The sequence below is a fragment of the Pelodiscus sinensis genome, chromosome 1 (assembly GCF_052426305.1).
Source record: "Pelodiscus sinensis isolate ZL-2025 chromosome 1, ASM5242630v1, whole genome shotgun sequence".
NCBI lineage: Eukaryota > Metazoa > Chordata > Testudines > Trionychidae > Pelodiscus > Pelodiscus sinensis.
In genome coordinates this window covers 296,038,040-296,050,535 of record NC_143052.1, presented here as the reverse complement: position 1 = coordinate 296,050,535, position 12,496 = coordinate 296,038,040, and the positions used below count along the sequence as shown (strand labels likewise).

The 12,496-nt window shown below is 47.0% G+C and overlaps 1 protein-coding gene across 4 annotated transcripts in view; it reads left to right on the top strand.

Annotated features, from left to right (window-relative positions):
- INTS6 (integrator complex subunit 6) overlaps window positions 1-12,496 on the top strand; it is a 104,758-nt gene that overhangs the window by 73,866 nt on the left and 18,396 nt on the right. For all 4 annotated transcript variants that reach the window (XR_012900687.2, XM_075919091.2, XM_075919093.2 and 1 more), the window contains one exon: window positions 11,447-11,818. Coding sequence is in view for 3 of the 4 variants with exons in the window: in XM_075919091.2 (XP_075775206.1) it covers window positions 11,447-11,818 (372 nt within the window). In the remaining variant the exon portion in view is untranslated. The remainder of the gene's footprint in view (window positions 1-11,446; window positions 11,819-12,496) is intronic.

Sequence of the window (12,496 nt, the reverse complement as noted above, 5' to 3'; positions counted from 1 at the left end):
GCAAAAAGTACTCAAAAGAGTAAGCATGCTGTAGATTTCTCAAATTTGAGCATTTGAATAGCGTGTTCCAAACGGTATGTAAATGTGCAGCCTTAAGTATTCAAATTAATTTGCATATTGGCATCTCACAGGCAAGAAATGTTTGCCATTATTTTTCATTTTAAAGCGATATAAAGATTTCTGAAATTTAACTATCTGCCATTGAAACACCACTTTCTAAAACTACATTGTTCTGTATAAGGGAAAGTTTTCTATGATATAGACAAAGGTATTTGTCCAATGCCTTTTAGTTATTTCACATGTATGCATTTTTCAGATTTAATGATACACAAATTGACTGTAACGATATAGTAAGTAAAATAAATGTCAGTGAAGTTTGTAGTAACTATGTTCCTGGCAAATGTGAGGGGGCAGAATATGGAGGGTTTCATATTTATAGACTTGTCATGTTTGTTGTTTGCCTACCTGCACTCTTTATATTGAGTTCCTTTAAATTTTCCTCCATAAATCACTCTTTTGAGCCCCTGATTATTTCTCTTGCTCTTGTCTTCCTCAGCATTTTAGTAATAAGAAAATGGACGTATTAGTATAACATTTCAGGTTTATTTGCACCAGAGGCAAGTTAGAGGGTTTTTACCTTTCTTTTCTGTGATGTGGTATTCCAGTATAGGTGAAGAGTTTAAGAAAGGAGTTTGATATTTCAGCCATTAAATTCAACTCCATCCTTTCTTACAAGTAGGCCTACTCTCCCTTCCCACCCTCCCCCAACAATATAGAAAGCATTTTAACTCATTTTCTTTGGTGCTTATTATTTTTTACACTTAACTAACTTAATATTCTTCTTCGAGTAGTGTCCCCGTGGATGCTCCACTGTAGGTGAAGGGTCGCCCTGAGCCTCAGATCGGAGCTTTCTATAGCAGTTTCCCCTGTTGAGCCACGCATGCCCAGGAGGCGTCTCGAGCCCTTCCCGCCTCCTGTGGAGCGTGACTCAACCCCCTCCCTTTCAGTTCCTCTTTAACCGCCCTCGCCAACGGACGGAGCAAACAGGAGCTCCCTGTCAGACTCGCTGACTACCTTTCTCTCCCTAGTTTAGTCATAGTTCTTTCCCCTGATATCCCAAGTTACTTTTCCTTGTTTCTTCAAAAAAAAACAAACAAAAAAACCTAGTAATAAGGAAAATACACTTACCTAAACCCCCCCTCAGGGGGCTTGAACCGTCTTAAACCGGGACTCTGAGGTACCGGTGTTCTCACAGCTGTTCAACACAGGAAAGAAAGAAGAGACTTAAAAAAAAAAAAAACCAACACGGACACTGACGACAATAACAGTAACAGTCAAATAAATACATAGAACAAGCTCAAAGAGGAGAGAACCGGCCATGTCCGCCTCCTCAGGCTTTAAAAAATGCGACCAATGCCGGGACCCTATGCCGGTTTCAGATGGACATTCAAAGTGCATTCGCTGTTTGGGGGAATTTCACTCTCCCCACAGCTGCACTCATTGCAATTCACTCACGGCGAGAGCCAGGAAGGACCGAGAGCTCCGCCTGAGAATGATCTTATTTGAAAAGGCTTTACAGCCCGCTGGGGAACAGGCGGCAACGCGACAAGAGCCTCCCCCACCCTCCAGGAGCGAGCCGAGGGGCAGACCCTCACCATCCCGCTCCTTACCAGCCTCTTCCTCTCCAAAACATGGAGGAGAGGCACACCAGAGCGGGAGGACCCCTGCCACGAAGTCTTCGGGGCGATCCACTCCGCACCGGCATCGGGGCGCGCTATGGCTGAGCGGCCCCGGGAGCGCTCCAAACAGCTGGCACGGCAAGAAAAGCCGGCGCTGAAGCAAACCGCGGTGCCGCTTCAAACGGCGGCACCGCTTTCAACCCCGACGCTGCCTCAAGCTTCGGCGGCGCCGAAAGCTGCAGCACAGCTTAAAGCTACGGTGCCGACTAAAGCCACGGCACCGCAGCAGAGCGAGTCACAGCCTCCCAAGCGCCCGGCACCACCTTCAGCTAAACAGCGTGATGCTGCACTAACGCTGCCAGCGCAAACAGACAGGCAGCCAGATGACACTGCTATGGAGCAGCCTCAGCAGGAAACTCACTCACACAGCAGCTTTTATGATCAGTGCCTGCCTTCCACATCTTACTCACCTGGGAAGTCCCCATCAGGGCTACCCCTTCCCAGGTCTACACCACTCTTATCCAGCCAAGACGCTCCTCTTCCTGAGGATGACCACCACACGTCTTATTCCTCGAGGCACGCATCACCTAGGCAGTCTTGCTTTCATCATTACAGGGCTCCACCACAACAGAACCAATGGCACCCATACTGGCCTTACCCACCCCCACCTTATCCACAGTGGGGACCCTGGGAACACTGGGAGCCATGTGGACAAAGCTCCCCAACTCACTCCACTCCATCCTGGAGAAGCTTATCTCTGCCGCAGTCCCTACCTCCAGTAATTCTTTCGGATGAGGAGGTGGACCGAATCTCTGACAATGAATCAGACAGTCATTCAATAAATGTTACACATTCTGATGCTCCCGATACACAATCAGATGAAGCCGTAGTTCCATCAGATTCTGCACCAATTGATGACCTAAAACAGTTCCAGGATCTATTCAAGAGGGTAGCAACAAGCCAGAATGTTTCCCTGCAAGAGGTCCAGAAGAAACAGTACCAATTGCTAAAAAATCTCCATCCTACATTACATAGCAAGATTGCTCTGCCTATAGACGAGGCAATAATGGAGACCTCAGAAGACCTCTGGAAACACCTGCATCCATTCAACCAACTAATAAAAGAATTGATAGGAAGTACTTTGTCCCATCAAAAGACAACGACTTTCTCTTCACACACCCACAACGTAACTCGTTAGTCGTAGACTCAGCACAACAACGTGCAAAGCTCCCACAATACAAGTTGGGCAACGCAGACAAGGACCACAAAAAGTTGGACTCCTTTGGCAAGAAGGTATTCTCCTCTTCCACCCTACAACTCAGAATATCGAACTACTCCGCTCTTTTAGCAAATCATGACTTTGACAATTACTCGAAACTGGGAGAACTGGTGCCACATCTCCCCGAGTCTAAAAGATCCATCTTGAAAACAATAGTTCATGAGGGCCATATGATCGCCCGCACTGCTCTCCAAACCGCAATGGATGTTGCTGACACCGCAGCCCGAATTACAGCTACAGCGGTGGTCATGCGTAGAGCTTCTTGGCTCCAGTCGTCAGGAGTTCCCCGCGATCTCCAGCCTAAAGTAGAAGATCTGCCATTCGACAAGCAAAAGCTATTTGCAGCTACTACGGACGAAATACTCCATAACAGCAAAAATTCCAAGTCCACACTTCGCACGTTGGGCATGTACATGCAGCCCTATAGACGTGGATGATACACCCCATATAACTCATACAACCGATACCGATATGGGCAATACAATAGACCACAGAGGCCCTATGAAGACACTAGACCAAGGCAACGAGGTCCCAGAAGGCGCCACAACCAGGCCCGCCCACCAACTACCCAACCATCTAAACAGCAAATTTGAAGATTTGGTCGAGGGCCTGCAACACCCTTCTTACAATCTACCACGACTCCAACATGGCCATCTGTTCACCCACCGTTTGCGGCCATTCCTTCCTCAATGGGAATCCATAACATCGGACCGCTGGGTTTTAGAGATCATTCGAGTGGGCTACACCTTCCCATTTACCTCTATCCCCCGTACCGTTCCCCCTATCCCGTCCCTCTTCAGGGACCACTCTCATGAGACCCTTCTGAAACAAGAAATCGATCGACGACTCCTCATCGGAGCAGTAGAAAGGGTACCCCGAGAGTTCCACGGGAGAGGGTTTTACTCGAACTATTTCTTAACCGAAAAACGAACAGGGGGTTGGAGACCTATATTGGACCTCCGCAAACTGAACAAGTTTCTCAAGAAACAGCATTTCAAGATGGTCACTCTCTCCACAATCATTCCTGCGCTAGATCAAGGGGACTGGTTTGCAGCCCTCGACCTCCAAGATGCCTATTTCCATGTAACCATCCACCCCTCCCACAGACGTTACCTACGCTTCATGTTGGGACCAGACCACTTCCAGTACAGGGTTCTTCCCTTCGGCCTCTCATCAGCCCCGAGGGTATTTTCCAAGCTACTGGCGGTCGTGACGGCGTATCTCAGACGACAAAATGTCATCATATTTCCCTATCTAGACGACTGCCTTCTAAAGGGATCCTCGTACGCCGAAACAGCCTCTATGATACAGACGACCACGACCCTCCTCAGTCGTCTAGGCCTTCTAATCAACCAAGACAAGTCAACTCTGCACCCGGTTCAAGACATAGAGTTCATTGGCGCACGCCTGGACTCAGTGACAGCCCGGGCATACCTACCTCGGCAACGTTTTGCAACTATGCAAGAAATTATAAACGGGATGCTTACAGTTCCTACCACCACGGTACTTACATGCCTCCGACTAATGGGGCACATGGCTTCCACCACCTACGTAGTCCACCATGCTCGTCTGCACTTTCGATGTTTTCAACTCTGGATGGCAACCGTATATATCCCATCACGACACCCTCGAAACAAAACGGTTACTATCCCACCAGACGTGCTGGCATCCTTACAATGGTGGACAGTGCCAAACAATCTTCTGACGGGGGTTCCATTCCAACAAACCGAACCCACTATCCAAATCACCACAGATGCTTCCATGCTCGGCTGGGGGGCACATATGGACGGTCACGAAGCTCAAGGCAGGTGGTCCCCAAATGAGACACGCTTACATATCAATCTCCTCGAATTGAGGGCAGTAAGGAATGCCTGTGCACACTTTGCCTCCGACATCGCCAATCACACAGTCCGCATCCTAACGGACAACATCTGCACGATGTTCTACATAAACAGACAGGGTGGATCCCACTCCCGCTCTTTATGCGCGGAGGCTATTCGCCTGTGGAACTCGTGCATCCGCAACCAAGTCACCCTTATAGCATCCTACCTGCCCGGAGTGAACAACATCAAAGCGGACTCACTCAGCCGAAACTTCACCTTGAACCACAAATGGGAGTTACATGCAGAGGTGACGAACTCAATTTTCCACCAGTGGGGATGGCCATCGATAGACCTCTTTGCTTCTACCCAGAACACCAAATGTCCCCAATTCTGCTCACGTGCGGGACTTGGCAGACACTCTCTGGGGGATGCCTTCCTGATCAATTGGACAGCCTCCCTACACCACGCCTTTCCTCCCATACCGCTCATCCCAAGAGTCCTGCGCAAGATCCTGAGAGACAAAGCCCTAGTCATCCTGATTGCGCCATCATGGCCTCGCCAAACCTGGTACCCATACCTTCACAGGCGCTAGCGGTCCAGCCTCCCTACCCGCTACCGTACCGGATAGACCTACTATCTCAGGACGACGGCAAGATATTGCATCCACAACTCAATACCCTGCATCTTCAGGCTTGGCTTCTCTCTGGTTCTCAGAGGTAGAAGATCGCTGCTCCCAGCGAGTAAAAGACATCCTCCTCCAGAGCAGGAGACAGTCTACTCGGAAAACTTACCAACAGAAATGGGCACGTTTCTGTCACTGGTGTCAGCGAGTCAAAGTGGAGCCCCGTGCCTCACCATTAGATACCATTCTAGACTACATTCTGGACCTTAAAGCATCAGGACTCTCTATCTCCTCCCTAAGAGTACACCTCTCTGCAATAGCAGCATTTCATACACCAGTAGATGGATTCTCCATTTTTAGCCATCCTATTACAAAAAGATTCCTCAAGGGACTCCAGAATGTGTACCCACCACATAGGGCTCCACCCCCTTTGTGGGACCTAAATCTTGTTTTGAACTGCCTCACCAGACCTCCCTTTGAGCCACTGTCAACAGTGCCACTTCCTTTCCTTTTTATGAAGGTCTGTTTCCTCTTAGCCATCACCTCCATCAGGAGGGTGAGTGAACTCGGAGCATTAATGTCAGAACCTCCTTACACAATTTTCACAAAGGATAGGGTCATACTTAGACCCCACCCCACGTTTTTGCCAAAGGTCGGCACAGAATTCCATATTAACGAACCGATCGTGTTACCTACCTTTTCCCCAAAACCGCACTCTTCGCAGACAGACGCCAGCCTGCACACTCTGGACATCCGGAGGGCTCTGGCCTTCTTCCTAGAAAGAACGAAACCATTCCGTAAATCTGAAAGACTTTTTATCTCCATTGCTGAACGATCCAAAGGCACACCAATATCATCTCAACGAATCTCAAAGTGGATATCGACATGCATAATTAAGTGCCACTCTCTGGGCAATAGACTGCTGATATGCCCACCACGAGCGCACTCTACTCGAGCCACGGCTGCTTCCACAGCCTTTCTGGGCAATGTCCCCTTAAGAGACATTTACCGGGCAGCGACATGGTCCTCAGATCATACCTTTGCTAAACATTACGCCATTCTTCCACAACTTAAGAGTGACTCAGCAGTTGCCACGGCAGTGCTCTCCACCACTGCCAAACATTGACTCCGGCTCCCTCCAACCATATACTGGATACTGCTTTGTAGTCACCTACAGTGGAGCACCCACGGGGACACTACTTGAAGAAGAAAAGGAAGTTACTCACCTTGTGCAGTAACGAGTGTTCTTCGAGATGTGTGTCCCCGTGGGTGCTCCACGACCCTCCCTAACTCCCCTCTGCTCGGAGTCGAAATTACTCGGGCGGAGACGAGGAACTGAAAGGGAGGGGGTTGAGTCACGCTCCTCAGGACGCGGGAAGGGCTCGAGACGCCTCCTGGGCATGCGTGGCTCAACAGGGGAAACTGCTATAGAAAGCTCCGATCTGAGGCTCAGGGCGACCCTTCACCTACAGTGGAGCACCCACGGGGACCCACATCTCGAAGAACACTCGTTACTGCACAAGGTGAGTAACTCCCTTTTCTAGTTTGGTTTGGTTCTGTCATTTGGCTTCATACAGCGAACAGACCCTTCTGAAATCAGTTGGTTAATCTTTGTATTGACTGAAAGAGGCATTGTAGCTTGTTTTAATGATGGTGTTTCTGAGAATCCCCAGTTGCTTTGCACCATGGTAGATTTTAAACCTTCCATCTTGTGTTATTTACTAGACTTACTTTTTTAATTACAAATTTTGTATTCAGGTGATGGTTGCATTCTCTTATTTTTGGTTCATTATCTTTCCCCTTGTAACACAGTAATTTATTAATTCAGTAAGACCACACTTATAATTAGATACCACTATAAGGCATTCAAGTAGAGTGACATTCAAGAGTAATAGTGCCTGATTTTAGCTGGATTTCATCCTCACTTCTTGCAGGTGTAATTTTGTGCTTGCAACTAAATGTCATATTAAAGCTTACTGTTTAGATGATGATATATATGATAGATTACAGACTTAAATTAGGTATGCAGTTAATCTAGTAAGATTTATTTTTGCAACTCTGAGCAGAAAAATAACATTCTTTTTTGAGTGTTTGCTCATGGCCATTTACTGTAGGTGTGCGCGCTTACCACATGCACTGGTGCCAGAAGACTTTCCCTCAGCAGTATCTGTAGGGGACTGATTCCAATGCCCTGTAAGTGGAGCATGCATGCTGCGCTATATAGGGCGTTGTCGAACCCCCTGCTCCCTCATTTCGTTCTTACTACCAGTGACACTACTTGGAACTGCATACTCCAACTTGGGCTGTAATCTTTAGTTTAAGATCTGCTATTCAATTGTTAAAAAAGTGGTCGTGTAGCTCCTTAGAGACTAACAAAAATATATAGTGGATTGTGCCCACAAAAGCTCATGATATAAGGTGCTACAGGACCACTCATTGTTTTTTTGCAATTAGACTAACATGGTTACCCCTCTGTGACACTCATTTGTAAATAGTTTCCCTCTAGTTGTTTAAATACTTGTAAATAGTTGCAGATAGGGACCTAGCCCAGGGGTGAGGTGCGGGTTGGGCATGTCCCACTCCCCTAGCTTTAAAGCTTGTGATATGTGCCGCAAGCCTTTGCCAGTTAGCAAGACACATGCTGATTGCCTTCACTGTTGTGGTGAAGCCCATATTTCGGAAAAGTGTCGATCTGCAGATTGTTTCATTCTCAGACAATAAAAGATAGGGTCATCTGGCTAAAAGCTCTACTCATGGAGTCCACTCTTACTCTCTAGCACCAGCGCTTGGACTTGGCACCGAGCGCCAATACCTTAGTGTGGTTCGCTTCGTCTATGGCATAAATCCAGCACCAGTCATCTTCCATGGTTCCAGCCAAGAAGTCCAAAAGGTCAACCAAAGACAAGTCTCCCACTCTGTGAAAAGAGAAGGTGAAGAAAGGGGAGCATGGTGGTGACCACGTGCCCGACACATCTTTGGCACAGACCGAGCAGAACAGCTGTTCCCTGTTGCCCGCCCCAATCGTCCAGGTCCCTTTTACTCTGGAGGCTTTTCAGGCAATGCAGGATATTATCACTGTCCCTGTGCTGCTGACTCAAGCACAGCTCAGCCCCCAAAATAGAGGGATTTTGCTCCTTGATCACTAAGCACCTGATGCTCTTGCGCTCCCCAAGTGGATCGGAGAGCTCCTCATAGCACTGCATGGTCACTTCATCTGAAGCATCACCGGAGTCTAGGCATAAACCTATGAAGGCTATGGCAGCCAAGGCACGCTGGAGCTAGTCACTCCCTGCATGTGAGTCATTCTAGGATGGATCCCTGCAAGCTCAGCACCACTTCCTATGCTGCAGTTATTGACTGGCACAGAACTATTTGAATCAAGACTACAGGTCCTGCTCGACTTCCCAGCACTAGGCACCAATTTCTCAGTGCCTAATCGCAGCCACAACAGAGCAGGTCTCAAGACTGCCCTTGAGCAGCTGACACTGATCTAGCTAGTCTCCATGTTCTTTAAGGTCTGTGTTGTCTTGCAACTCTCGGTACTGAACAGAAAAAACCACGGGCTCCATGTTGTGAACCTTGGGCGCAGTCTGCTCTGTCAGCACTGCATTAGAATTAGTTTCCCTACCTCTGTCTCAATCATTGTCACTGTACCACCTCAGGCCAGTTACTCCTCAAGTGGAAGAAGAGGTGGGGGTGCTCAGCCCCCAGCAGCAGAGGAAGAGCAGTCGGTCTGAGCCACCGCATCCGCAGATGAGGCTATTGTGGCACATCCCTTGCCCCCTTCAGTGGTACCTTCAAGATGATAAAACCCACAAGGATGACTTAAAGAGGGTGGCTGCTAACCTGGAACTCCAGGCAGAGGAAATAGAGGAGGCCTCTAACTCCCTATTTGGAGTCCTTTGATAGATGCTTGCCAGGGTAGTCCTACTGCTGCATGATGGAGTGGCCAAGATTGACAGAGTTCTGTGGTAAACTCTTTCTTCCCTTCTCCTCATTTAAAAAAGGAGGGGAAGGAAATATTTTATCCCCACAAAAGGCCATGAGTCTATTCCAAATTTCCACAAGCCCCTGAAGAGGAGGTGAGGGAGCCTCAACACCTAGGGCAGCACTGCAAGTGGCTTCTGATGTGGTGGACTCAGCAGCACATTGCGTAGCATCTACAATTTCTATGTGAAGGGTGGTACGGTGGTCCCTCTTAGTAGGGTAATCTCCAGAAGCCCAGCATTCCAACCAGGACCTTCCCTTTGACAGGGCTGCCCTATTTTGCAGAACAAACGAACGAGAAATTCAGACACCAGCAGTGCCCTCAGAAAAACTATTTTGGGGGCTTATCTAGATTTTATTTTACTTTAGCATTCCGGAGCACCTCATATTCCTTTCTTTCTCTCACCCTCCAAAAAGCCTTTCTTTTTTCCTTGCTCACTTCTAGAGTTATTGGAAGACCTCTTGGTCATGCCTGGTTCCTCAGGCTTTAAAAGGTGTTTAACCTGTAGACTGTCCATTTCAGTCTCTGACACACTCAGGGTATGTCTACACTACAAAGTTAGTTCGAACTAACGGACTTTAGTTCGAACTAACTTTAATAGGTGCTACACTAGCGCTCCGCTAGTTCGAATTTGAATCGAACTAGCGGAGCGCTTAGTTCGAACTAGGTAAACCTCATTTTACGAGGATTAAGCCTAGTTCGAACTAGCTAGTTCGAATTAAGGGGTGTGTAGCCCCTTAATTCGAACTAGTGGGAGGCTAGCCCTCCCCAGGTTTCCCTGGTGGCCACTCTGGCCAACACCAGGGAAACTCTATGCCCCCCTCCCGGCCCCGGACCCCTTAAAGGGGCACGGGCCTGGCTACGGTGCCTGTGCCAGGTGCAAGCCTGCCAGCACCCAGCCAGCAGACCCTGCACCTGGCACGGCACAGAGCCACCCATCCGATGTCCCCCAGCCCACCCCCTCTTCCCGGGACCAGGCTGGCGGCTCCCGGGAGCTTGCCCTGGACTGCAAGAGGCGGGCACCTTCCTGGGCTAGTGCGGACATCGTGGACCTCGTCCACGATCTCCGCACTAGGCACAGGAAAGTGGCTGTCTTTCTCTCTCTCTCTCTCTCTCTCTCCCCGCTGCTTTGGAGTTTCTTGTTGATCCTCTGCAGCAGGAAAGGAACTGAGGGGTTGGTTGGTTGAGCATGTGGGATAGCCACTTGTAACGGCATTTTCCAGCTGCCCTGCATGTTCAGACTACCATAAATCTCTGAGCAGAGGCACTCAGATACCTAAAGTGGAGCACGCACAGGGACAACCATCTCAAAGAACCCAGTACTGCACACGTGAGTAACTGCCTTTTTGTGAGAATTGACTCTAGGACAAATTACAATTGAATAACTAGATATAGTCAGACGTACTGGGATATGCCTTCTAATAAAGTTTAGGCCCTTTCCCAGTACAAAAAGTTTGTTGCCCCTCTTGTCTTTTAATACAGCAAATAAAGTAAAGGAAAAAGGCTGGTATATCCTGTTAGGTGGGTCTCACTGATATTGATATATTAGTGAATAGAATCTCTTTAATCTGCGTCATTTCAAAATATTGCAACACATACGCTTGTACTTGGTGAGCTTCACTCTGTTGAACAGTGAACTTTATTCCTTTAATGAGGAGCCTGTGTGTTGCATAGGTCTTTGAGCCATCCCTTCTGAACTAAAACTAATGTTATCAGTTAATCCTAATGGGATGAGGTAAGTAATTCCTCACAGAAACACTTTTTATCTTCTGTTCATTTGACTTCTGGCTTTGTTGTTAGTCCATATAGGTCTTCCCTTTTTCTCGTGATGAATGCCTCCGTGTATTGCTAGATCGCCATCAATACACATTCCAGGTGTTCTGTACCAATATCGTGTTGTGATGCCCCGATGTTGCAGAAATATCTTACCTTCTCCTAAACCTAGCTGCTGAACATGTTCACACAAGACAAGATACTTGTACCAAATCATAGATAATTTTGATTGTTTCTAATACATGTTTGCCAGTTTGTCTCTTCATAGTTTTTATTTTTCAGCTTCAGAAGCCAATAACGAGATTGCAGCGGATGATGTGATTGAGAATCATGTTGCAGACCCACTTTCATCAGATGTTTTTCCAAATGCTATGGATTCTGAATTTTCAGTGTTGTCTTCTCCATTCAGTCCATTGGACCGACCTACAACTCATTCAGAGGATTTAGGCCATGAACATTTAGGAACTAATAACCTTAATGTTGATGAATTTATGCAAAATCATGAGTCGTGTGGTGAAGAGCAAAGTGCTCAAGAAAACTTGGCAGCATCTTCGCCAAACAAAGGGAAAAAAGTGATGCTTTCCAGAAGTGAGAGAGAGGTTAATATAGAACTAAAAGCACAAATTATGAAGGAGATTAGAAAGCCAGGAAGAAGTAAGTATAAGAAATCTAAACCACTATCTTTATATCCAGATTATTGGAGATGTAACTAGACTCAGTTGAAATATTTAAACTAGATCATTTTATTTTGAAAGATACTAAATCATGAAAGAAATAGAGAGATCTGTGATTAATAGCAGAGGTAAAAATAAAAGAGAAACACAATGTGTACTAGGAGAATTTACAAGGAAATCCTTTCAATGCAAAGTTTATAAGGACTCTTTAGAAAATTTGAAAATATATTTTTTCATGCTTTCCTAAGTGGGTGTGTGGAATAGGACTTATAGCCCTCTGTGTTTATATTCGTCACCATACAAGTGTCAGAGTTTGTGCTTACCTACTTTGACAGTATCCTGGGTTTAGTACGTTTGGGTTTTAATATTAAAGTTGACAAATAACAATTAATTTTTCTTTGAGTGATGGTCCTTGTGTATGTTCCTTATGTGTAATAAGCATGTACACCATGAGCTTGAGTCTGGAATTTTTACGAGCATTATCCATTGGCTTGCATGTGTGCCATAGCTCTCCTTGTGCTTAGAAGGATCTGATGGTGAAGGCTCAGGATAAAGAGCTTCTGATGCTTCCTTCCATTTCTAGAGCTGATGCGATACCCGTAACAATAAGACCCCAGAGGAACCCAACTGCCACAGTGATGACGGAAGCTACAATTTT